This window comes from Pseudopodoces humilis, chromosome 9 (genome assembly GCF_049639895.1).
Source record: "Pseudopodoces humilis isolate 2021_Gansu_Grassland_sample_001 chromosome 9, ASM4963989v1, whole genome shotgun sequence".
Classification (NCBI taxonomy): Eukaryota; Metazoa; Chordata; class Aves; order Passeriformes; family Paridae; genus Pseudopodoces; species Pseudopodoces humilis.
The window spans coordinates 2,309,236-2,330,083 of NC_142208.1; the positions used below are offsets into that span (position 1 = coordinate 2,309,236).

At 45.5% G+C, this 20,848-nt stretch overlaps 1 protein-coding gene across 2 annotated transcripts in view; it reads right to left on the reverse strand.

Annotated features, from left to right (window-relative positions):
• The window catches only part of SGPL1 (sphingosine-1-phosphate lyase 1), a 30,107-nt gene that overhangs the window by 8,406 nt on the left and 853 nt on the right, over positions 1-20,848 (reverse strand). For both annotated transcript variants that reach the window (XM_005530526.3, XM_088059879.1), the window contains exons 2-7: positions 12,954-13,119; positions 11,040-11,107; positions 9,231-9,378; positions 7,855-7,934; positions 6,469-6,597; positions 120-208 (exon numbers count right to left, since the gene is read on the reverse strand). In XM_005530526.3, coding sequence (XP_005530583.1) covers positions 120-208; positions 6,469-6,597; positions 7,855-7,934; positions 9,231-9,378; positions 11,040-11,107; positions 12,954-13,119 — 680 coding nt within the window. The remainder of the gene's footprint in view (positions 1-119; positions 209-6,468; positions 6,598-7,854; positions 7,935-9,230; positions 9,379-11,039; positions 11,108-12,953; positions 13,120-20,848) is intronic.

Genomic DNA, 20,848 nt, shown 5'->3' on the forward strand with positions numbered 1-20,848 from the left:
CAAGGAATAGGTAGCAATGAGCTATGAAATGAAGGATTATTGAGGTCCAGCACTTGGCACAAGGGGGACAGTAAATCCCACAAGCCCCCAAAGAAAAAAGCTGCGGTGGCACCACTCACATTTCTGGCTGTTTGATGCCTCTCTCATAAGCCAGGTCTCTGTATGCCTTGCAGGCCATCAGGATGCTCTCAGTCCCCCCTGATGTCATCTGTCACCAGAAAAGAAGCAAACAAGGAAAAATAACAATGGGTGTTGCAGAAGGGAAAAGCAAAATAGGGATGCAGGCACAGCAACTCTTGCCTCTGCTTCAGAAGTGCACAGGATGACTCAGGGTTTAAAGAGCAGGAGAAGCCACTGAACAGCAAGAGGCAGCTGACACTCAGCTTGAAAATGCACTTTTAAATGTTGAATCCTCCATTTAAATGGGATGAGGGAAAGGGAAAACGAACAAAAAGTACAGAATTCCAGAGCCCAGCAGGAGGGGAACCACATTGCACAGTCACCTCATCTCACCAAACTACGGGTACTTAAGCTCTTGATTACCTGGGGATTGTTTATCTGCATTACAGATTAATTATGCCACGTATACGGAAACAACAAAGTTGATTCTGTGTTAAGTCAGCTGAAGTCCAGCAGGGTTTATTAGGTCTGGAGCAGTGCCATGCTGAGGCATGGAGTCAGCTCAGGGTTGGCACCACTCCTGAGCCACAAAACCCTCCCAGAAACTAGAATGCTGCAGGACTCGGAGCTCTCTCCCACCTCCTCTCTGCAGAGGCCAGCCAAGGTCTCCTCAACACCAGACCTTCTGAGCCCTCAGGGACACGAGAAATTTTACACCAGGAGAAATTTGTGCATTCCTCTCCCCAGCCAGTCCCTCAGGATCCCACTAACCCTGCTGTCCCAGCCCTCTTCACCCTGACCACAGGGTTTGCATCAGGAGGTGGAAGAGAGGAAGGCACACACAGGTTTACTATTGCATTCTTGAACTCAAGAGCTGGTGCAAATACATAAATTAAACTCTTCACAGGAAGGAATTCCTCAAGTGGGAGGTCTCTTGCAGGTCAGCTTTTATGAGTTCTGGCATGCAGGGGACGCTGGGTACAACCTTTTCTAGTAATATTTTAACCTGGGAAAATGTGAGGTTGGTTTTTCAAGCAGCCTGCAGGACTGGCTTACTGGGTGAGCCATAACTTGAGGATATGGGGTAGTTGGGAAAATTATACAGAGGTTCAGGTAAACGAGGAATCAAAAATCTACTTAGACTGCTTATGGGGAGCTAATTTTGCTCCTCAGACCTGCTGAACCAACGGCAACTTCCCCTTTTAACCTCTTCCCCCTCAAAAATAAACATAAAAAGGACCCAATCCCATTTGTATGCCTTATGACATCTGGAAGTTTGGGTTTTCCTTTGGTTTTTCCCTGCTGACATGGCTGCAAACCCTGAAAATGCCAAGCCTGACTGTGTGACAATGACTAACATGAAGTACAGAGATAAGGAACAAAGTTCACAGCCTGCCAAGATTTGTTCCTACCACCATCCAAGCCAGAAGCAGCTGCTGCCACAGGCAGTGTGGAAGCGACTGTCATACCACAGACAATTCCTGTTTTTGGGGGGAAGTTTAAAAGCAACAGCTGTCAGAGATAAAACCTAACAGAGCTTCACACTGGATGAAGACATCACTGGCATTAAAAGTGAAGCAAATGGATGGCAGCTGGAACACAATGTTTTAAGGGTTTTATGGGCTGTGCCACTCACTTCTCAATGCCCTTTATGAAAAGATCTGTCAGGTTGTGATTACCTTTGGGAAAAAAAACCCAGCTGGTGATAGACTGCCTTCCTACTGGATGGGAGAAGAGGAATGGGATTATTGCATATTTGTTGCTATCCTTGCAACACTGCTTAGGATAACGATTGTGAAAACTTTGCTAGGAAAGACGTGGGGATCTTGGGATTCGTGTTACTGAACACCAGGCCTGCTCCTTGCTGGGCAGCATTCCCTACGCTCACCTAGATAATCTGCTTTTGAAAAAGCAGCCTCTGTACAGTCTTATTCCCATTTCAGTCCTAACACCAAAACACCAACATCTTGCCTTCCATATGGAACAAGCCTTTCCTCAAAGTCTGGCTGTATCCCCAGCATGGAAATGCTGAGCCACACACAGTTTTTGGTAGGTCAGAGCCAACACTTGTCAGCAGTCAGTCACATGCAGGGTAAGGAAGATGATCCAGGATGGATCCTTCTCACAGGCACCCAGACTGGCATGCAGACGACCACACAGAAAGCTTGTTCAGACAGCTGAAAATCCACCCAAAAAGCTGAATTTCAGCCAGCTCAGCTTCCTAAATTTGCCCACAGTCAGCACATTGAGAGTCTCCACCAGAGAGAAGTGCCTGAGTCTGGAGCAGCACCTTTAGCCCAGTGCAGCTCCACAACAAAATCCTCTTGGTCCACATGGATTATACCTGGGGATGGAGCCTGCTCCTTTACGGGAGGCTTTGTCAGCTTAGCCACTGACAGCAAACTCGTTCTGCTGTAGCCAGAGCCTGAATCACTGTCACAGGACCCAACTTCCCCAGTGCCTGCAGCGCCGGCACCCAGCCAACGCGCAGTGATTCAGCACCCACCGGGAGCTCACACACATTCTTCTCTCCCCTCAAAGTCCACAGGCTCGGGCCATGCCAAGGGGAAAAAGGGCTGGAAACAGGCATTGTTTTAAGCAGTTCTGCAACCCTGTGCTATCTTCAAAGGCCAGGCAAGGTGTGGGGGGAAAAGGAAAGTAAACAGACATTTTGTGTTCTTGGTTTATTTGTTGTTTTGCAAATGGGAGGGGAGAGGAGAGAGCACAGGGAATAAATATCCCTCCTGCTTTCCAAACTCAGTATATCGCTTCCATTGCACCCTCCCTCCAAATCCCAGTGCTCTGGAACCCCAACATTACAATAAGAGATATGGTGCCTATTCCAGGATTCCTTTGGCCATGTCACTGTCAAACTGTCAGACATTAAAGAACCACTTCTGTCCATTCAGCATCTCCATTCAGACCCTGGAGACAAAGCTGACCAGAAATTTCACTGAGCTGAACCACCCAATGAATTAAAAAAAAAAAAAAAAGCAAAAAAGCAAACTACAGTTTATTTCTAGGGCAACAGAGTAAAAAACCACACCACAATCCACTGCATGGTCATAACTCCCATAAAACCCCTGGAAACCTGCAGGTTGTAAATTCCACAACTTGTGTCTCTCAAGGTGACCTGCTCATCACTACAGACAAAATCTGACAGATCTGCCCAGTTTAAGCCTCCCTCAAGACACATCACTCACATCTCCCTACTTCAAATGTGCAGCCAAAATTTGGAAGCCACAGAATTTGGGGAAGAAGAGACAAATGAGTTTCTACAAGAGGTTTAGGCTTGTGTCTGGTGATTTTGCCTTCTCTCTCCTGTCCTCAGTTGTAGAGTAAGTGGAAGAAGAATTCACAGAGAGCTCAACATCAAATACTCACATGTCACCCACACACAGAATTTTTCCCTACGCTTCAAAGCTGCCCTTTCTTTTTTAAGTTCAAAAAGCTACTTAAAAAAAATACTGCAGCTTGCATAAAAGTGGTGATTTCTCCCCAAATTACAGGGGAAACCCAGACAGCCAACACTGCAAAACAAAGCACCTTGTGAACATGAACACATCAGACAAACTCCCCTGTTCCTCTTCTATGTGCTGAGCTTAATTAGTCCTTCCAATTCATTTCAAGAACGTGATTAGAATCTTCCAGGCACCCAAACTCACCGATTCCTGTCTCTTTGCTCTTGCATAGCACAATTAAAAGTAAGAACAATAGTAGTAATTAGTGAGAAATAGGAAGCATCCATCCACTGCTTTAAATCATTACTTTTAAAACTGCTTAAAAACTTGAAACATGTCTCAGAGCAATTTAAGGCAAAGGCATGTCTGAACCCCACCAGGGCATTGTTAGAGCTTTTATGCCCATGTCAACGAAGGAGAATTACAGCTCACATGGCTCAGCTAAAATCAGCTCCTGTGAATAACGCAAGCTGCTCATCTGATTTAACATTCAGAAATGTAAAAAGGACAGTTTTCATTCTGGCATTTATGAAACACCTTCAAAGAGGAAGCTGCCCAGAGATCCTGCTGAGGGAGGTGTCTGCACGACACAGAGCAGGACCACACAGATATTCTGCACACCTGGGGGCTGCAGAAAACCTTGAGAACAACATGGATGTGTTACTGGGCTGCTTTTCCCAGACTGAGCAGCAGAGTATTACTGCCACAAAGTGCTGTGCAAATCGGAGCACAAAGGAAGTGAAACTGCCTCATAAGAAGTCCAGACAGAAACTTTTTAGTGCTTTCCACACAGCACTGACACAGACACCCTCTCCAGAAACACCAAAGAGTTCCATCTGCCTTCAGGGACCGCCACCAACACCAATAAATTGGCCAAGCAGCTGCTTAAATCAGGTTAGTAAATCCAGTGGACAGGTACCTGGCACTACAACACTCTGCCTCTCAGAGGTGGCAGCGAGGAAGTCCAGGGGGGAAAACAGCAGTTGTTCTAAATTTCAACACTGCAAAAGTTGAATTGAGTAAACCAGAGGCCCTCTCAGTAGAACAAGCCAGCAGCCCCTCTTGAACAGACTAGTTTAAAGATAACTCAGAGTATTGGACCCTCCCTGGTTTGGCATTAAAACCTCTCTGCTTTACAGTCTCACCAGTTATAGGAGTAGCACCAGCAGGGCCTTCCCCAAGACAGGAAGCAAATCATCAGTTTGAAAAAAATGCTCTTTTTAATTGAGTTTGTAATTCTCCAAGCCTCCAGAAATTATTCTGAAATGTTAATTCAGTTCTGGGGAGAAGAAAATAAGAGAAGTCTTTCAGCCCAACTACTTAAAGAGGATGTGACCTCCATATACCCACCCACAGCTCTCCATCAGAGATCAGCAACTCTGGACACTTCACAGTCAGGAAGAGCAGTGGGAGGAAGAAAAAAAGTCCACTGGAAACACTCATTATCAAACATGATAATTACAGGGGTGCAATTAATCTTCCGTTTCCAGCCAATCAACTTCCCAGCCCTCCTCTTCTCCCTGCAAATGGGGCCGTGTTCAAGCAGCTAGGACAGGATCCCACAGCAGGTTGTGCACTTCCCCCTTTGCTTTGTGGCACAGTCCTCAGGAGCGAGAGGAGGACAGAAGGAAAAGCAGGATTCCCCAGAGTATATTCATGCAGGTCTCACTTTGGCTGCAGCAGTTTTTTACCTGCTCTGACCCTCTCTGAGGCAGCTCCGCTTTTCCATTCCAGTGGGAGAGCACCCAGGGGGCCAAGGCTGACACTCTGACATCGTGTTTTACGCAACAAAACCCAAAGATCCCTGGTGCAGGCTTCAGCAAGCAAAGTTCCCTGAGCACCCATCAGAGACTCACAGCTCTCTGCCTGCTGGATCAGCTGATGTGCCAACTGCTGATAGAAACGAGTTCCAACAGCTTCATGCCCAGCCCCTGCCCATCTCCAGGGATAATCTCCCCAGTGTTCTCAGCACTGCAAGCTGGGAAGGAGTTGAGAGGTGAAATGTTTTTTATAAGAAAGAGGCACGTTCCTCCTCTAAACTTGAAGGTGGCACAAGGAATACAGTCCTGAGAAGAAAAGTCAGGTCAGAGGGTGTCACCTCCTCCTCTCAAAGGTAATCACATCTTGCGCTCCCACTGAGTTGAGCTCACCTTTAATCCCACTGGGAGTCTGTTCCCAACTACACCTTCTACAAAGCTACTCCAGTACTCAACTCCTTAACACAAGCAAGCCTCCAGCTGACAGGGAAAGCCCACTCAAGGCCAGTTCAGCTCATAAGCTCTTGTGTCAACACTGCCTTCCAACACTGAAAGCATCAATTTAAGAACACACACTTGGAGTCTTGCTGGGAATTTTATCAAGGCTGTAAAACTGGTTTGCACTGGAAGGCCACAAGAACTTGGAAACACAGCTTTCCAGCTGGACAGCTGACAATCCATGCCATGCCTGCTTGTTGGTAGCCAGCCAGTCAGACAGCTGGCCTTGCCCTCAAGCTCAGCAATCTGGCAGGCTCACAGATTTCCAGCTCAGAGACTAAAACTGAGGCAAGCTTCTCAGAGTGACACTTCTCTGTTCACAATTCCCCACTGACATCCAGCCAGGCTGCATTACACCAGCTCTCTTCTCCAACTGTCATAGAGCCTGTGTCACTTAGGAGTGGGAAAAAAAAGCTGAAGTAAACAGTCTTGTTTAGAGAACTGTTTCTCTGAGTGAAATTGTCTCCCATAAAGCTTCACTGAGGAGTTAAGCAATCTTCACACAGCTGGCATGGAATACACCAGAATGAGCTTTCCCTCATGCTCACCTGGAGAGTACAAGGTGCATTTGCACTTATCAAAGTCAAAAATACCCAAAATGTTCAGGAGGCTGTCAAAGACAGGTTACTTACAGCACCACAGGAGTTGGGACCCCCGTGGAAGAGCGTACAGGCAATCCTCACTACTTCTGCTTCCATCTTCCTCAGACCAGGGAATATATCTGGATGGAGAGGATTACTCCAGGCAAACTCTTCATATACCTTTAGGAAACAAAGAGAGAAAGTCAGACTTGCAGATGAAGCTTTGAGAACTCCCCATGTGCACTGTAGAAGCAAATTAGCTGCATTTTACCATAAGAATATTACAGGACTTAAATGTGCCTGCAAGTAAATGCCACAATCTGGGAAACTGAGGGGTAAAATAAAGAAAAAATAAATATTTTTCTAAAGCATTCAGACCTCTGGAGTGATAGCACAGCACCATCTCTTGTGGTAAGGACAGATTTAATGATTTAGCTGTTTTTAAAGAAGAACATAAGCTACATCTTGCAACTGGTTTACACAAATCAGGCAAAAAAAAGTGACTTTGCAGAACTTGTTCTCAAGTTTACTTTTAAGAGGGGGTTCTGGAGCAGGCAGTAAAGCACAAATGCCCACCCACACCACAAGAAAAGTGGCTGTGGAAACCAGCATTTCTGCTCATTCCACAACTGGGGACTCGCAGGATACAAGGCTGGAACAGCCTCCTGCAGTCCAGATCAAAAAGCAACTGCAGGGATGTTAAATAAAATACAGCAAAACAAACCAGTGAATAGCCAGCACAAACAAAGGGAATGTTTCCACAAAGTGATGCAAGCCGAGGCCCCTCCAGACAGGCTGCTCTGAGCTTTGTTTCCCCAAAAGTGGCACAGAAAATGTCAACATGAGGAAGAAAACAGCAATAGCAACCACCAGAGTCCATTACAGCTGCTACAAAAGCTGTTCCCAGGAGCAAGAGGGCCAGACTTCCCTTTCTAGCAAAACAACTCTGGAAGGAGATGTACTTGAAAACAAACCTTTAGGCTGTTTAGGTTATTTTGCAGCCTTCTAAAAGGGACAAGTTCCTGAGCAGGTAAACAGACCTCACAAAGACGCCACTGAATCATGCCAGTGCTCCATTGTCTAAGACTTGGACCACACAGTCATGCCAAAAAAACATTTCCCAAAGCTTCTCTTTTTCTCAAACCAAGGGGAGTTTAGTTGCTCAGTGACAGTTGTTCCAGTACCAGTCTCCAGCTCACTTGTAATTACTAATTACTTTCTCACTCAAAACAGCACTCATCTGATTAGATTCCAGTTATCTCTACGAGGTGTTTTCAAAGGGACGGTTACGTGGCCAGTTACGCTGCCCAAATTGCCACTAATTCCCATTCCCAGACTTAAGTTTTAGATCTTCCCTATTTATTTTGGGATGCTCGAACAGCTCTGAGGGGTTTCTGGTCACTCTGAAGATGCAAGGCTGGCCTGCTTGCACTTTACCTTCACCAGCAGGTGGGTGAGTTTCTCTTCACCACTGTACACTGTCCCGGAGACTTTCCCATCCTGCCAGCGTACGTCTCCTGGAAGAGAGGGAAGGGCACACGGCTCACAAACACAGCCATTCTCAGCCAGGGTGGAAAAGGACACAGAAAATCCCCTCAGTTCCACAGAGGAGGACTCAGCTTTTGAGATTTCCCCAAGTTTTGTGGCCCAGGGACAGCTGTGTGTGAAGCTGAGCCCCTGGCATGGTGTGAACTTAGCAAACAGCAAGTAAATGATGACTAAAGAGTCAGCACATAACCAACATGTAGCTGGAGCAAGCAGTTATATTAATAAATAATCCACTTAATCCCCAGCAGTCTCCCCAAACTGCTGCTCAACCAACTGGACACTAAATTAAAGCCACTTTCAAAGAGCACCCACCACCACTGTAAGCTGAGAAGGGACAGAAAAGCCAAGTTTGTACTGCTAAAATCCACAGTGCTAGCACCTCGATTTAATTTAACCTAAACTGGTACTTCCAGGCCACTTCCAGAGGGGACTGGGGGGGTTAGGATGGGGAAACAGAGGGGACTTTAGGAAAGGAAAAATAACTCAGTGAAGGAAGGAAACAATAATTGAAAACACAGACAGAAGCAACATTAGCAATACACAGCAGTAGAAAAGAAGGAAGTTATTCCAGGATACTTGACCATGAAATTGTTTCTTTCTGAATTTGGAGCAGCTGCACTGTTCTAGCAGAAAATTCAAGGCATTTCTCAAATTTGGGATGGGAACAGGGCAGTCGTGTCTTCTCTGCACAGGAAGTCACCCAAATTTGCTCATTAGGAGTAACAGGCACACAAATCAGGGGGAACATGTTTACATGAGAGGCAACTCAAATTAAGTGTCAGACACAGCTTGTGTGGACTCAAGCCAGGAGAACATCACCATCACTCTTCCTTAAAAGGCTTTTTCAAGGCACAAACCATTGTCTCTCTTAACTGAGGTGACAGTCTTGGAAAATCCCTAGCAATCCTACTTGGAAGTTGCTTTTTTTGATTGTATTTTCTGGGGCTTCACATTTCTGGTAAAAGTCAAACATCAAGATAACTGCTGAGAAATGCAACCCAAAAAGAGAATTTCCTCCATAAGTCTCCTCTCCTCAGCTCTGCCATCTCTCCATCAGCCTAGAATTCTTGTGGAAGGAACAGAATTTCAATGTAAATTCCTGAATGCAGCATTAGATCTCATGCATCTTCGTCACGTCCAGAAGAAAAACAGACAAAAATTTACAAGAGGACAAAATATTTAAGCTGAAACCATGAGCAGGAGTCACTGGGACTCATTTAAGAGAGGAAATATCATGTGTGGTGTCTGCTGCAGTACAGACTCACCTTTTGAGCTGTACTCTTTCATCTTCTGCAGCACTTCAGGCTGGCTCATGCCTTGTTCCGGCAGCGCCTTGATATAATCCTTTTCATCTTTCAGGAAAGATAAACTGGAAGTGACATCATTCAAGGCTTCATCAATCTTCTTTTGAATCTAAAAAGAAAGGAAAAAAGCCTATCAAACAATGGCACTGGTCAAATTCTAAATAATTGCTGAGTGTGTGCAGGACAGGACCCACTGCCCACAGCTGTGGTGTTGCTGGAACAGACAGGAACTGCTCCACTGGGAGCTTTGACTCCTTTCCTTAGTGCTTGAGAAAATAAAACTCAAGGGAAAAAACCTGCATTTTTATCCAGAAAACCTTTTCAAGTCACAGTTTTTAATCTGTAGAGGTCTCCAGATGCATTGGTTTGTACCTTGCCTCCTCTACCACCACATACATGGTTTAGAAACTCATGAAAACAGAGACACAATAAAGAAATCACCACCACGGGCACAGTTCAGAGATTTCTTTCTTCCCACCCACACCCTGCACTCAGGAAACTCCAGAGTTCTTCTCACAACACATTCCAAAGAAAAGATTCTTCTTCCAGGCAACACAGGTATTGGGATATTGACTTTTGGACATTGGAATGTCTCAGAGTCAAGGCCTCTTGTCAGCACCTGATAAGTTATCAGGTATCACCCTACCAAAGAGCAGAAAGAGGACACAGAGCAGGGATGCTCTGGCACAGGGGAGCAGTGTCAGCCCTGAGAAAGGAAGTGTGAACACAACAGGGATTGTATAGAGTGTCCTTTTCTAACAGGCAGGCAAGAAACAATAAGCAGAAGAGAATTTGTCTGGTCAAGGGTTACTCAGGTTAGGAGGTGAAAGCTGGGGCACTTAACAGGCCAGGGATTTAGTCCCTTCCAGAGGGATGTGGGAGAAACTGGAGAACTCCTTCCATCTACACAGCAAAAGGAAAAATAATCCTCTGTGCTGCTCTCTCTGGTTAAAATTGCCTGGAGCAGATCTGACCCGTGGAATAAATGTGTCAATACACCAGCACAGCAAGCAGCAGGAAGTGCAATCAAGTGTGATACCATCATTTACAAGGTAAAATAAACCCAGCTGTGCATTTCTTCATCCCGAGTCGTTAACGTGCTAAAACATTCTGACAGTTGTGGTTTCAAGCTTTTATGAAAAAAAATAAAAAGAAAAAAAAAATACAAAAAAACAAAATTAAAAAAAAAATCCAACAAACAACACACCAGCTCCCAAACTCCCAAACACTACAGCTTGTGTGTCATTTTAATGATTACACAAAGTGCTGATATCCTTCTGCTAACATTTGCTAATAGCTATCTGAGCCCTGAACTAATCATGGCCAGTTGCTTGATTAAAATAATCACATTGATTGATTAAAATTCCACACTGCACAACAAACCCTTGGCCATCTCACACTTCACATTGCTTCAGAAAAACAACTCCACTTCAATCCTGTCCCTTGTTCCAGAATTAAAATAATTTCCTTAAAATCTAACAATGAGGAAATGTTACTGGAGAATTCACTCGTTCTTGGTTAATATAAACAGCTCGAAAGTTAAAAAGAGGTGGAACTCCCTTCTTATGGGTGTGATACTATGACAAAAAGATTGGGTAGAAATTACATCTGTCATTAAACCAGGAGGCAGCAGAAGACATTCCAGATCTATATCCTGGGTCATTAAGATCAGAAGGACATGACAACAAAGATGCACAGAACTGTATGTTCTCCAAGAGAGCTGAAACAAGGACCTGGAATTGTTCTATAAGTACTTGTTCAAATACTTACCATAGCCCCGACAAATGGCATTTTTCTCAGCAGTTTAAAGAACTGTTTTTTAGATCGGGATGTCAAACCTGAAAGACAAAAGGCAGAAAGGAACCTAAGAAATGAAAAAAAAAAAAAAAAGCTTCTGATGCAGCTCATGATCCAGGCTCAGCATTCCTGATCCAAGCTGAAACGACACAGTGACCCAGGGGACATGGTGAGACAGATGAGTGAATCCAAGAGCGAGGTTTTTAAGGCTGGACCATGCCATGGAAACATCATGACTGCAGAACAGCAGCCATCTACAGGAATCACTTGTTTCTTACTTACATGGGAATTCACACCCACGTGTGGAATTTTACAGGAAGAAGAGGGATTTCAGGGTTTGCTAAAGGTAAGGAATTATTATCATTTCCTTCCTCTTCAAACCCGATTAATTACTTGAAAACAAAACCACAGAGCAGTGTGCAACAGGCTCCCAGATCAAAGGAGGGAACAGGAACATTTGTGACAACGTCAGCCACAACACAACGTGGATTTGCCACGTTTGATGCACTGGGAGGTGACTCAGGGAAAGGGGATGGACAGAGGGAAGAGCAGAAATTCCACCACAGCACAAAGACTCAAGTGAGAGAAGCCACTGATGACAAGCACTGGAAAACTCCTCAGGTAGCTCTAAAGGCAGGAATGAGATCGGGATGGCACAGATGCTTTACAGCCACCAAAAATGGTGGCTCCCAGTCCTACCTGCACACCTGCAGTTACAGGACAAACCAAAAAATAACTAGATAAAGTCTAAAAATCATCAATTTTAAGACTTTGCAATTTTATCTACACTTCATATATATTTCACTTCATATATACAATCTGAAAAGCTACCAAGGACACCAATTGGCACATTCTGCAGTAAATACTTGTTAGTGCTCTGATAATAACATTTCTGTTGCACACCTCAGTGTTCCTGTTCACTGTTTCATTAATAATATTCACAGCAAGTAAAGACTGCAAACTCCTGAAAAATTCTGACAATCTAATCAGATCTTCTAAGAGCTAGTCCATACTTAAACAAAATGCATTGTGCAACAGTACAAATACTAGGAAGATAACTATCCTGAACAAAAGTTTCATACCAATTTGCTCCTTACAGACATTCCCACTGTTCAGCTGCCCCCGTCTCTACAAAGAGAAAGGGCTGCTTGAGAAACAGAGACACAGGAGACACCAAGTTAAAAACTTGGCAATTTTTAACAAGCTGCCACCAGAGTGTAACCCTAAGGCCTGTGGGAACTCAAATGCACCTCTGAGGGCATGGCAGTGACCTCAGGCCATCACACGACCAGAGAAAACTGCAGGTTCTGCAGAGTTCAGCTCCACTGAAGAGCTGCCAGTATCAGAAAACACTCAGAAGAGGAAGATACTCCGGAAATATAAAAAAAAAATACAAGAAGAAAATATCCTCACACTATCACATGCAATTATCTTGAACATTCTGAGGATGAAATGTGCCCCAAACGTGGAATCAAGACCACATCTCCTCCCCCAGCAGGAAGGGAAACAACCAAGAGTTATCCAGACACTTTGCTGCAGTGACTAAGTTCACAGGAACCCAGCTCTCCATAAACCTCCCCAGGGTTTGGGCAAGAAGAGAGTGTTGTAACAAGCAAATGGTTTAGCCAAAGGAAGAAGGGAGGCAAGGGAAAGAGAAGTAGACAAAAGCACATTCCATGCACCCTCTGACAGAATGGGGGAGCTTCATTTACCAGACAGGCCTTGACCTTAATTCAGACGAGAGTTTGGTAAATATTAGGTGACAGCAGAAAGTCTGTTTTAACAAGTGTTTGGCCTTGTTCCACCCTCTTCCCACTGCCAAGGAACAACTCAGGGCCACCTCCCCTCCCTCCAAAGGAAAGAAAATCCCCCATGTCAAATACTTACTCTCAGGCTGGCAGAGGAAGCCATGCAGCCACACACTTACAAGTGTGGAAGAAAAGGTCAAGCCAATGAGCTGCCAGGGTTCAAGCCCATCACACCGGGCATTCACAAAGGCTGTCACTTTCTCCCAGTACATCTGGAGGATTTCCTTGTAGGGAATAATGGCATCCTGTGCAAAGGAAAACCAGGAGCATATTGAGGAAAGAGCAAATGAAAACAAGTAGGGCATCAAAGAGCCGACTGTTGATTAAAAAAGTGCTTTCTGGTATGCAGATGCTTTCCTTAATTCCCACAAATACAACAGGTAGGAGACAGGTTTTATTCACCTGCACTCAAGAGCCACAGATAAAAATACACACCTTGAGCAACTTCAAATACTGAGAGAGAAGCACCAAGAGCAGATGAGCAACGTAAGGTTCTCTGCACAGTCCCAAGGACCACCACCAGATCTTACCACTACCCAAGAGAAGCAACTGCTTTAATAAATTTTTTCCAAGGAATTTTCAGGTGGTGAGTGAAGGTACCACCAAAACAGGTCTATTAAGTACCTCGGGCTGGATTTTCAATGAAGATGGAAGCACTCAGCAAGTCCTTAATTTAAAGATCTAATTAGCATATTACACACCAAGGGGGGATGGGAGAGGAAAACACTGCTGCCGCCAAAATAACCCCCAGAAAATGGTGATGCAAGCACAATTACAATGTCAAAGCAGGAATTACTGTCGGGACACAGCCCAAGTTCCTAATCAATAGTTTCAAACCAGATGCTCTTTAAGAGCATCAGAGCAGGGCGAGGAAAACTGGATGTGCACAGGAGAATTTCCCCCTAAACAGCAGTCTTCCATCCAATTCTCTGGGAAAATGTTTCTAGAGATAAAAAGAATAAGCAAGAACAGAGCCCTCTTCCCAAATCCCTCTTTCGAGCAGCCCAGTTCTGCCCAGTTTAACTGGGGAGATCTCCAGCACTTGAGAGCTTCACTCTCCAAACAACAGGGAAGGAAAACATGTGGGTTCTTCCAAAAGATTTGTAACTAAACCTTGGAGGGAATAAATCCTTGATTCCTGTGCTTTTGGACTTTGGGTCGGAATAGAGCAATTTTTCAATAAACCACTAAATTAAAAACTGTTAAAACTTTGCTTCTCAGGACCCTTCACAGGTTTCACTTCTGGGTCAAGCCAACAACAGAAGAAGCATTTAATTAACTTTTTTTTTAGGAGGTAACATGTCCAATACAGCTAACAGTCTGAAACAATAGCCAAGCTTTTCCAAATAATCAAAGGAGGAAGACAGCTTTCCTTACCAAAAGGCAACACTAATGAATACTAACTGCTTTGGAAAAGCAGTAAAATGCATATAATGTGGCACAGTTTGAAAGTATTTAAGCAACCCAAACAAACTCCGGCAGAATTAACTGTGTTTACCATCAGCAGAGGAGGGTTTTCCCCCATGTCCCAGCACAGGCTGAAGGGACACAGACTGAACCGGGCAAAAGCAGGCAGTACTCAGCTCTGAGAGGGCAAATTAGCACCTATTCACTTGGCAAAGGGCAATTTGAAAATACATCAGAGCCACTTCAGCCTCCAAAACAAGGAGGCCACACAAACCGCTGCAATTAGGTAATGTCCCAGCTAATGAATGTCCCATCCTCCAAGCCACTCACCACAAAGCCAATTTAACCTCGGAATTTAAAGGAAGAGCCACCTTTTCCAGCTAACCAGAGGTGCTACTTAAGTTACATCGAGTTTGCACAATCTTCACTGGAAAATCCCTGGAAATGAGCGTTTAACCAGCGACAATGACTTTGGTTCTTTGCCTAGCATGATGAAATGCCAGGATATCACTCCGTTTTGGAACTGCACTTAAAGGATGGAAATGGAGCCACTAATGGGCTGGTTTCTCAATAGCTGTTCTCAAGTCATGGCAAGAAAATGCTGCAACATCAAATGTAAAGTGAGATGTGCTATTTTTCTTTTCCCCTGAAGATGGAGGATGCTGTAAGCCCTGAATCAAAATGGAACATGACCTCCTTGACAGAAGTCACTCCAGTCAATGGCCAAGTTAAAATAACTAAATCTGGCAAGAGATTGGCCTCACTCTTGGAGAAAGCTCTGGACAGAAGGTTCCAGATGACTGCACATTTCGTTGTCATTGAAACCCCTGAGCACTGATATATGGGAACTCAATGGTATATCCAAGTTTTGAACAAATAAAAGTAGATTTTCATTATGTTCCATCTAAGACATTGAAGAATTTCTTCCCCTTTCTTAAAAAGCTCAATCTGAAATCAATCCACAAGTGTTACGGTTTGACCAGGTAAAGTTTTCTCTGCATTTCTCACTTTCCTTCTTCACTCATTTCATACTTTGATGAGTTTGAAGGATGAGGTTGCTCCATTTAGGAGGACTGGGATTAAAAAACACAGTGAAAGCTGGCACAGAAGAGGATTTAGCAGTGAATTACAATTTCTCAGCTCCCTGGCTAACCATGCACTCAAGTTTTTCCCAAATGCTCCTTTCCCTGGAAGTATCCAGCAAACTTTATTTTCTGAATTATTCACTTAATCTCACAGAAACCAGAGGGCATTGAGAAGGTTGTACTCAAATGTTTTTATTACACCCAGGAACACGCTGGGTTAAAAGGGAGTTTATAAAAAAGAGAGTGACTTTTTGCATGAGCAGAGTGACAGGACAAGGGAATGTGGCTTCACACGGACAGAGGGCAGGGTTGGATGGGATGTCAGGAAGGAATCTTTCCCTGTGGTTTCCCTGTTGGTGAGGCCCAGAGAAGCTGTGGCTGCCCCATCCCTGGAAGTGTTCAAGCCCAGGTTGGACAGGGCTCGGAGCAACGTGGCTGAGCAGAAGGTGGGTGGCACTGGATCATCTTCAAGGTCCCTTCCAACCCAAACCACTCTGGGATTCCCTATGATTGCAGTCCCATACCACCTCCTCATTTTACAGGAAGGGGTTGGGAGAATAAACAGCCTCTGTGTAGCCCAGCCATCGGAACCCCTTGCCCTGCAGCCCTGGAGGTGCTGCTCAGAGTGAAAAACTCGTCCTGCTTCCCCAGCTGGGCTAAAGATCACAGGCTGACCTGATTTTAAACCTGTCTGCAGGACAGCATTTCATGTAAAACAATAGCCTGCATATTTGTTAAAGCATCAAAAAATAAAGGTTTCCCTTCCCATTGGAAGAGAGTAGATAAGCTGTTTTTATTTCTGTAAGAGAACCTTCCCCACAAAAGCTTCACAAGCCACAGGATTATTTTAGAAGCAGTTTAAAAACCTGATTTATGAGCACACTAAAGATCAGGGAGAAAAAAAAAACCTCTACTGGAGGATTTGTTTTTAATTCTCAAAGCAGTAAGACAGACCCAGGTATCAGATAAAATACTAATTGCTATCATTAGGACTTGCAGTGCTCATTTGTACTGATACTAATGCACTCAGCTACCTAAGCAGTTTACATATTGAATTTTTAGCTGCACAGATTAGGAATACATCCTTAGTACTTTACTTCTAAAAGCCATTAGCTAGCTGAGCTGGTTCCAGGGATAGCACTTATGCTACTACAAAAGAGCACAAATTAACTGCAGTAATGCTCTTCTGTCCCAGATGACAGAAAAGGGAGGGGGGGAAGAATGCCAAAGCTAATGAGAGCACATTTTGTATTTTTGCCAGAACAGCATTTCCTCTGCGAGGTTTAGGACACAAAAAAGCTTAAAAGAAAAAAAAGAAAAAAAAAAAAAAACAAGAAAAGAGAGAGAAACAGAAAGGCAATAAACTGGAGAACCTCAGACTTCTGTTACAAGTGCCTTCTGTTTCTGTGGAAATGGAAACACTGTCTGAGTTTACCTGCAGAAAAACAGGAAGATTTTATCAACTGAAACTTCTTTCCTCCAAAAGAACGTTTTAAGTGGGTTTAAAACAGGGCCAACAGAATAGAAGTAGCTTTTAAAGGCAAGTTTATGTCATGCAATACCATGAGGCTGACCATGAGAGGAGGAAGTGCTGAGATCAAAGAATCACAGAAAGGCTTGGGCTGGAAGAGACCTTAAAGCCCAGCTTGTTCCAAACTCCTGCCATAGGCAGGGACACCTTCCCACTATCCCAGACTGCTCCAAGCCCCATGCAGCCTGGCCTTGGACACTTCCAGGCATCCAGGGGCAGCCACAGCTTCTGTGGGAAGCCCTGTGCCAGGGCCTCCCCACTCTCTCAGGGAAGAATTCCTTCCTACTATCCAATCTAAACCTGCTTTCTGTCAGTTTATATCACATCCTCAGCTTTCACCTGAACCCACACATATGCCCAAACTAGGGACCCTCTGGCCACTTCCCCACACCCTAACCTGAACGTCTGTGTCTGCCACCAGCTTCCCTCACATCCCCAGAGCTGAGGCAGGAGGTGGCTGTCACACAGTAAATCAGGGCCAAGGGAGATGGCTCCAACAGCACGAGTTCGGTCAGCTCCGATTACGGGAGCACGCAGAATACCGGTACTGCCACTGTAATTAAGGCCTCTGCTCCAACACAACGAGTTTTTCCGAGGAGAAGCTTCCTGACTGCAAACAAACAGCACAGAGCCAGCAAGGACACGGCAGCCTCGCTTATTTATTCCGTTCCTAAGTAGAAGGAAGGCTTCAATTAGCCCTGCCTTGGCTGACACCTCATTGCCTGCACGTGCTCTGGCCACAAAAGGCGCATCTGACCGGAGTAACCAGCCAGGCCGCAGGGAAGCACCGGACTCCCAGCCACCAGCCTGCCGACTTCCTACCGGAGAGCCGGGAATGGGATTGAGCAACAGCACCCCAGCCTCCTCCGAGAGTGCTCACTGCTGCCTGTGCCTGCGGTGTTTTGATTCGCACCCCAGTAATGCCTCTGCTCCTCCGTCCCTCCCTGCCAACCCCAGCCTGACAAATACCTTTGCATAAGCACCAGGCAGGGAATATTTGTTAGTCAGCTCCTAATTACAGCTGGAGGCTTGGACCACGTGCTGCCCAGCCTGACGAAAGGATGTGGGCAGACAGAGCATCGCTGGATGCGTGATCTCTCAGAAATCAAAAATCATGAACTTTTGGATTTAAGGGCTGAAGTACGTGAAATTAAAAACACATTCAGGCCACACTCATCTTACCACAGCTCCCCAATACCGTCTGCATTGCATTTATTTCCACATTGCCATACTGAAAGTTTTCTTTTTCCAGAATGACAGCAGTTGGGGGAGGGGGCAGGGAGGTTGCCACGTATAGCGTCTGCAAAATGAATGTATACATACTGTACCACCAGCCCTGAGAGATCAAGAGGAGTGGCTAAACAGCAGCTAATTATAGCTTCAGCACAAAAACAAACAAGGCAGCAAGTCAGAGTAAGAACAGCAGCATTCCAGCTTCCATTGCAGAGATGGAATGTAAAACTATCAAAACAAAATGGGAAAAGACTGATTGGAGGCTCAAGGAAGGTACGATTTTACAGAAGCCCAAAGGGCTCCAAAACTCAAGTTCAAGTTTCATTTAACCCAAAATACACACAAGGTGTCGTGTTCACTTTGCTCACTTACACAAACCAATTTATTAAAGTTTCTGCAAACATCTAGGCACACTCCAAGCAGCAAAGACCTCACAAGAGACAGGATCCACCCAATGGATGCTGCACGTGAGCTCATCACGGATCCCTGTGGGTCACCAGCTCCAAGAACATGCAAGGAAATGTCCTGTGCTGACACCCACGATAATTAGGGTAAAATCAGTGCCCAATTCCCTGCATGCTGGGGCTCATCTGGACACATTTCATTCCTCCACTTGGCCTCCTCTCAACCTCAGATCCCTGCATGCCTTCCAGAGAATAAAATGGGTATTTCTTTGAAATATTTTGTGAGCACCTGGGTGCCACCAGAAGGTACCCACAGCATTAAGACACGAAGTCTTGGCAGGAGCTGTCTGGAAGCAGATCCCGGCATGGCAATTGTTCTGGGAGCAGGCATCCATGAACAAAGGCAGCACGGAGCCCTGGCACAGCTTCCCAGCAGGCTTATGCAAGCCTCGGACAAAGCCCCCAGTATCAGCACAAACTGAATGCTGCTATTATATATTAAGGGCCCTGCTCTTGGGCAAGTCCAACCATAGGGCAGAATCCTCAAAAATTATCTTATCAACACCAACACACAGAACCCTTGGACCCCTGCAGTACCTAGTCACATGCTCTTCCCGATACGGCACGGATAAAGCTTGATGAGCAAGGAGAGGCAAAGGAAACACTCAGAACACAAAGGATTCTGGGTAACTTTCACATGCAAATTTCTAGGAAATACAAATATTTCCTAATAGAGAAAACTATCACAAGCACCACAGCAAATAGACCAGAACACCTGCTGCTACATCAATTGGTAGAATCCTAAATCTCAGATCATGCTCTAAGGGCAGGACTAAAGCATATGGTAGGCCTGCTAGTACTTGAAAGGGAATGTCTTTCACTGCCTGGGATGCAAAGAATAGAAGCAACAGAATTGTAGAATCACAGACTCATTTGGTTTGGAAGAGACCTTGAAGATCATCTCATCCCATCCCATCCTCCTGCCATGGGCAGGGATACCTTCCAAGAGAGCAGGTGGCTCCAAGCCCCTCCAACCTGGCCTGGGACACTTCCAGGGATGGGGCAGACACAGCTTCTCTGGCCAGGGTCTCACCACCCTCACAGGCAGAGATTATCTCTTAATATCTAATCTAAACTTAACATTCTGTCAGTGTGGAGCCATTCCCCCTTGTCTCTTGTAAATAGCGTCCCTCCATCGATCTTGTCAGCTCCTTCAAATACGGGAGGCCACAACTGCGTCACCCCAAAGCCTCTCTTCTCCAGGCTGAACAATCCCATCTCTCCCAGCCTTTCCTCATAGCAGAGATGCTCCATCCCTTTAATCATCCTGTTGCCTCCTCTGGACTCCCTCCAGCAGCTCCAGGTCCCTCCTGTGCTGGGCCAGCTCTACAGGTGGGGTCTCACCTGAGCAGGGGCAGAATCCCCCCCTCCCCTGCTGCCCATGCTGGGGGCTCAGCCCAGGGCAGGGTCAGCTGTCACCCACCAGCACCCCCAAGTCCTTCCCAGCAGCTCTGTGGTGGAAGCAGCTGGTGCAGGAGAAGATCAGATGGAGACATCTTTTTATCGTGCAAAGCTGCGTATTTGGAAAAAGAGACAAGCAGGACCCCAAAATCCCTACTCAGAAAGGGGCTCTGCGGACTCCCTTTGAGCACTGGAGTCACAGCCGTGATTCCTGCCACACCAGGCAAACCACACACAATAAATGCTGTGATTAGGTTTATCTCCACACCACCAAGCACTGATGGAGAAATCCAAGGCAGGAAGTGAGTGAAGTGTCACCTCAGCAGACCCTCCCCTGCTCAGCGATTCAGATACAACTTCTAAGGGTAAGAGAGTGGGAAACTCTGAGTAGGCTGGCCATGAGCAGGAAAAAGAAAGATTTTACTCTGTCTAGGTAAAAAAAATTCCAGTGCCTCGCACTGCCCTTTGCTAAGGTCACAGGAAGGATGACAGAGTGAAACTACAGTTTAGGAAAAATGCTGTGTATCAGTGTTTCTCCAGAGGAAGCCTCATTCCCCGAGCACAGAGCCAACTTCCTAAGCTTTCCAGAAGCCAGGAATCCTGTGCAATAGCTACTGTCTAATCTAGCGAATAAAAGAGCAGACCTGAGCAGGTCTTTCAGCTGCAATAAGCAGCAATTTTCTCCGCGAAGCTTTGGCACAGAAGCGATTGAGGTGAGAACAGCCTGACCACACAGCATGGCCCCAGCACCCCAGGCCAGTCTAGACCGCCCCCTGCACAACAAGCAAAGTTATTCACCCAGTGCCAAATTTTGGCAGCTGAAAGCAACCCCAACACAAGCTGTGCAGGCTCT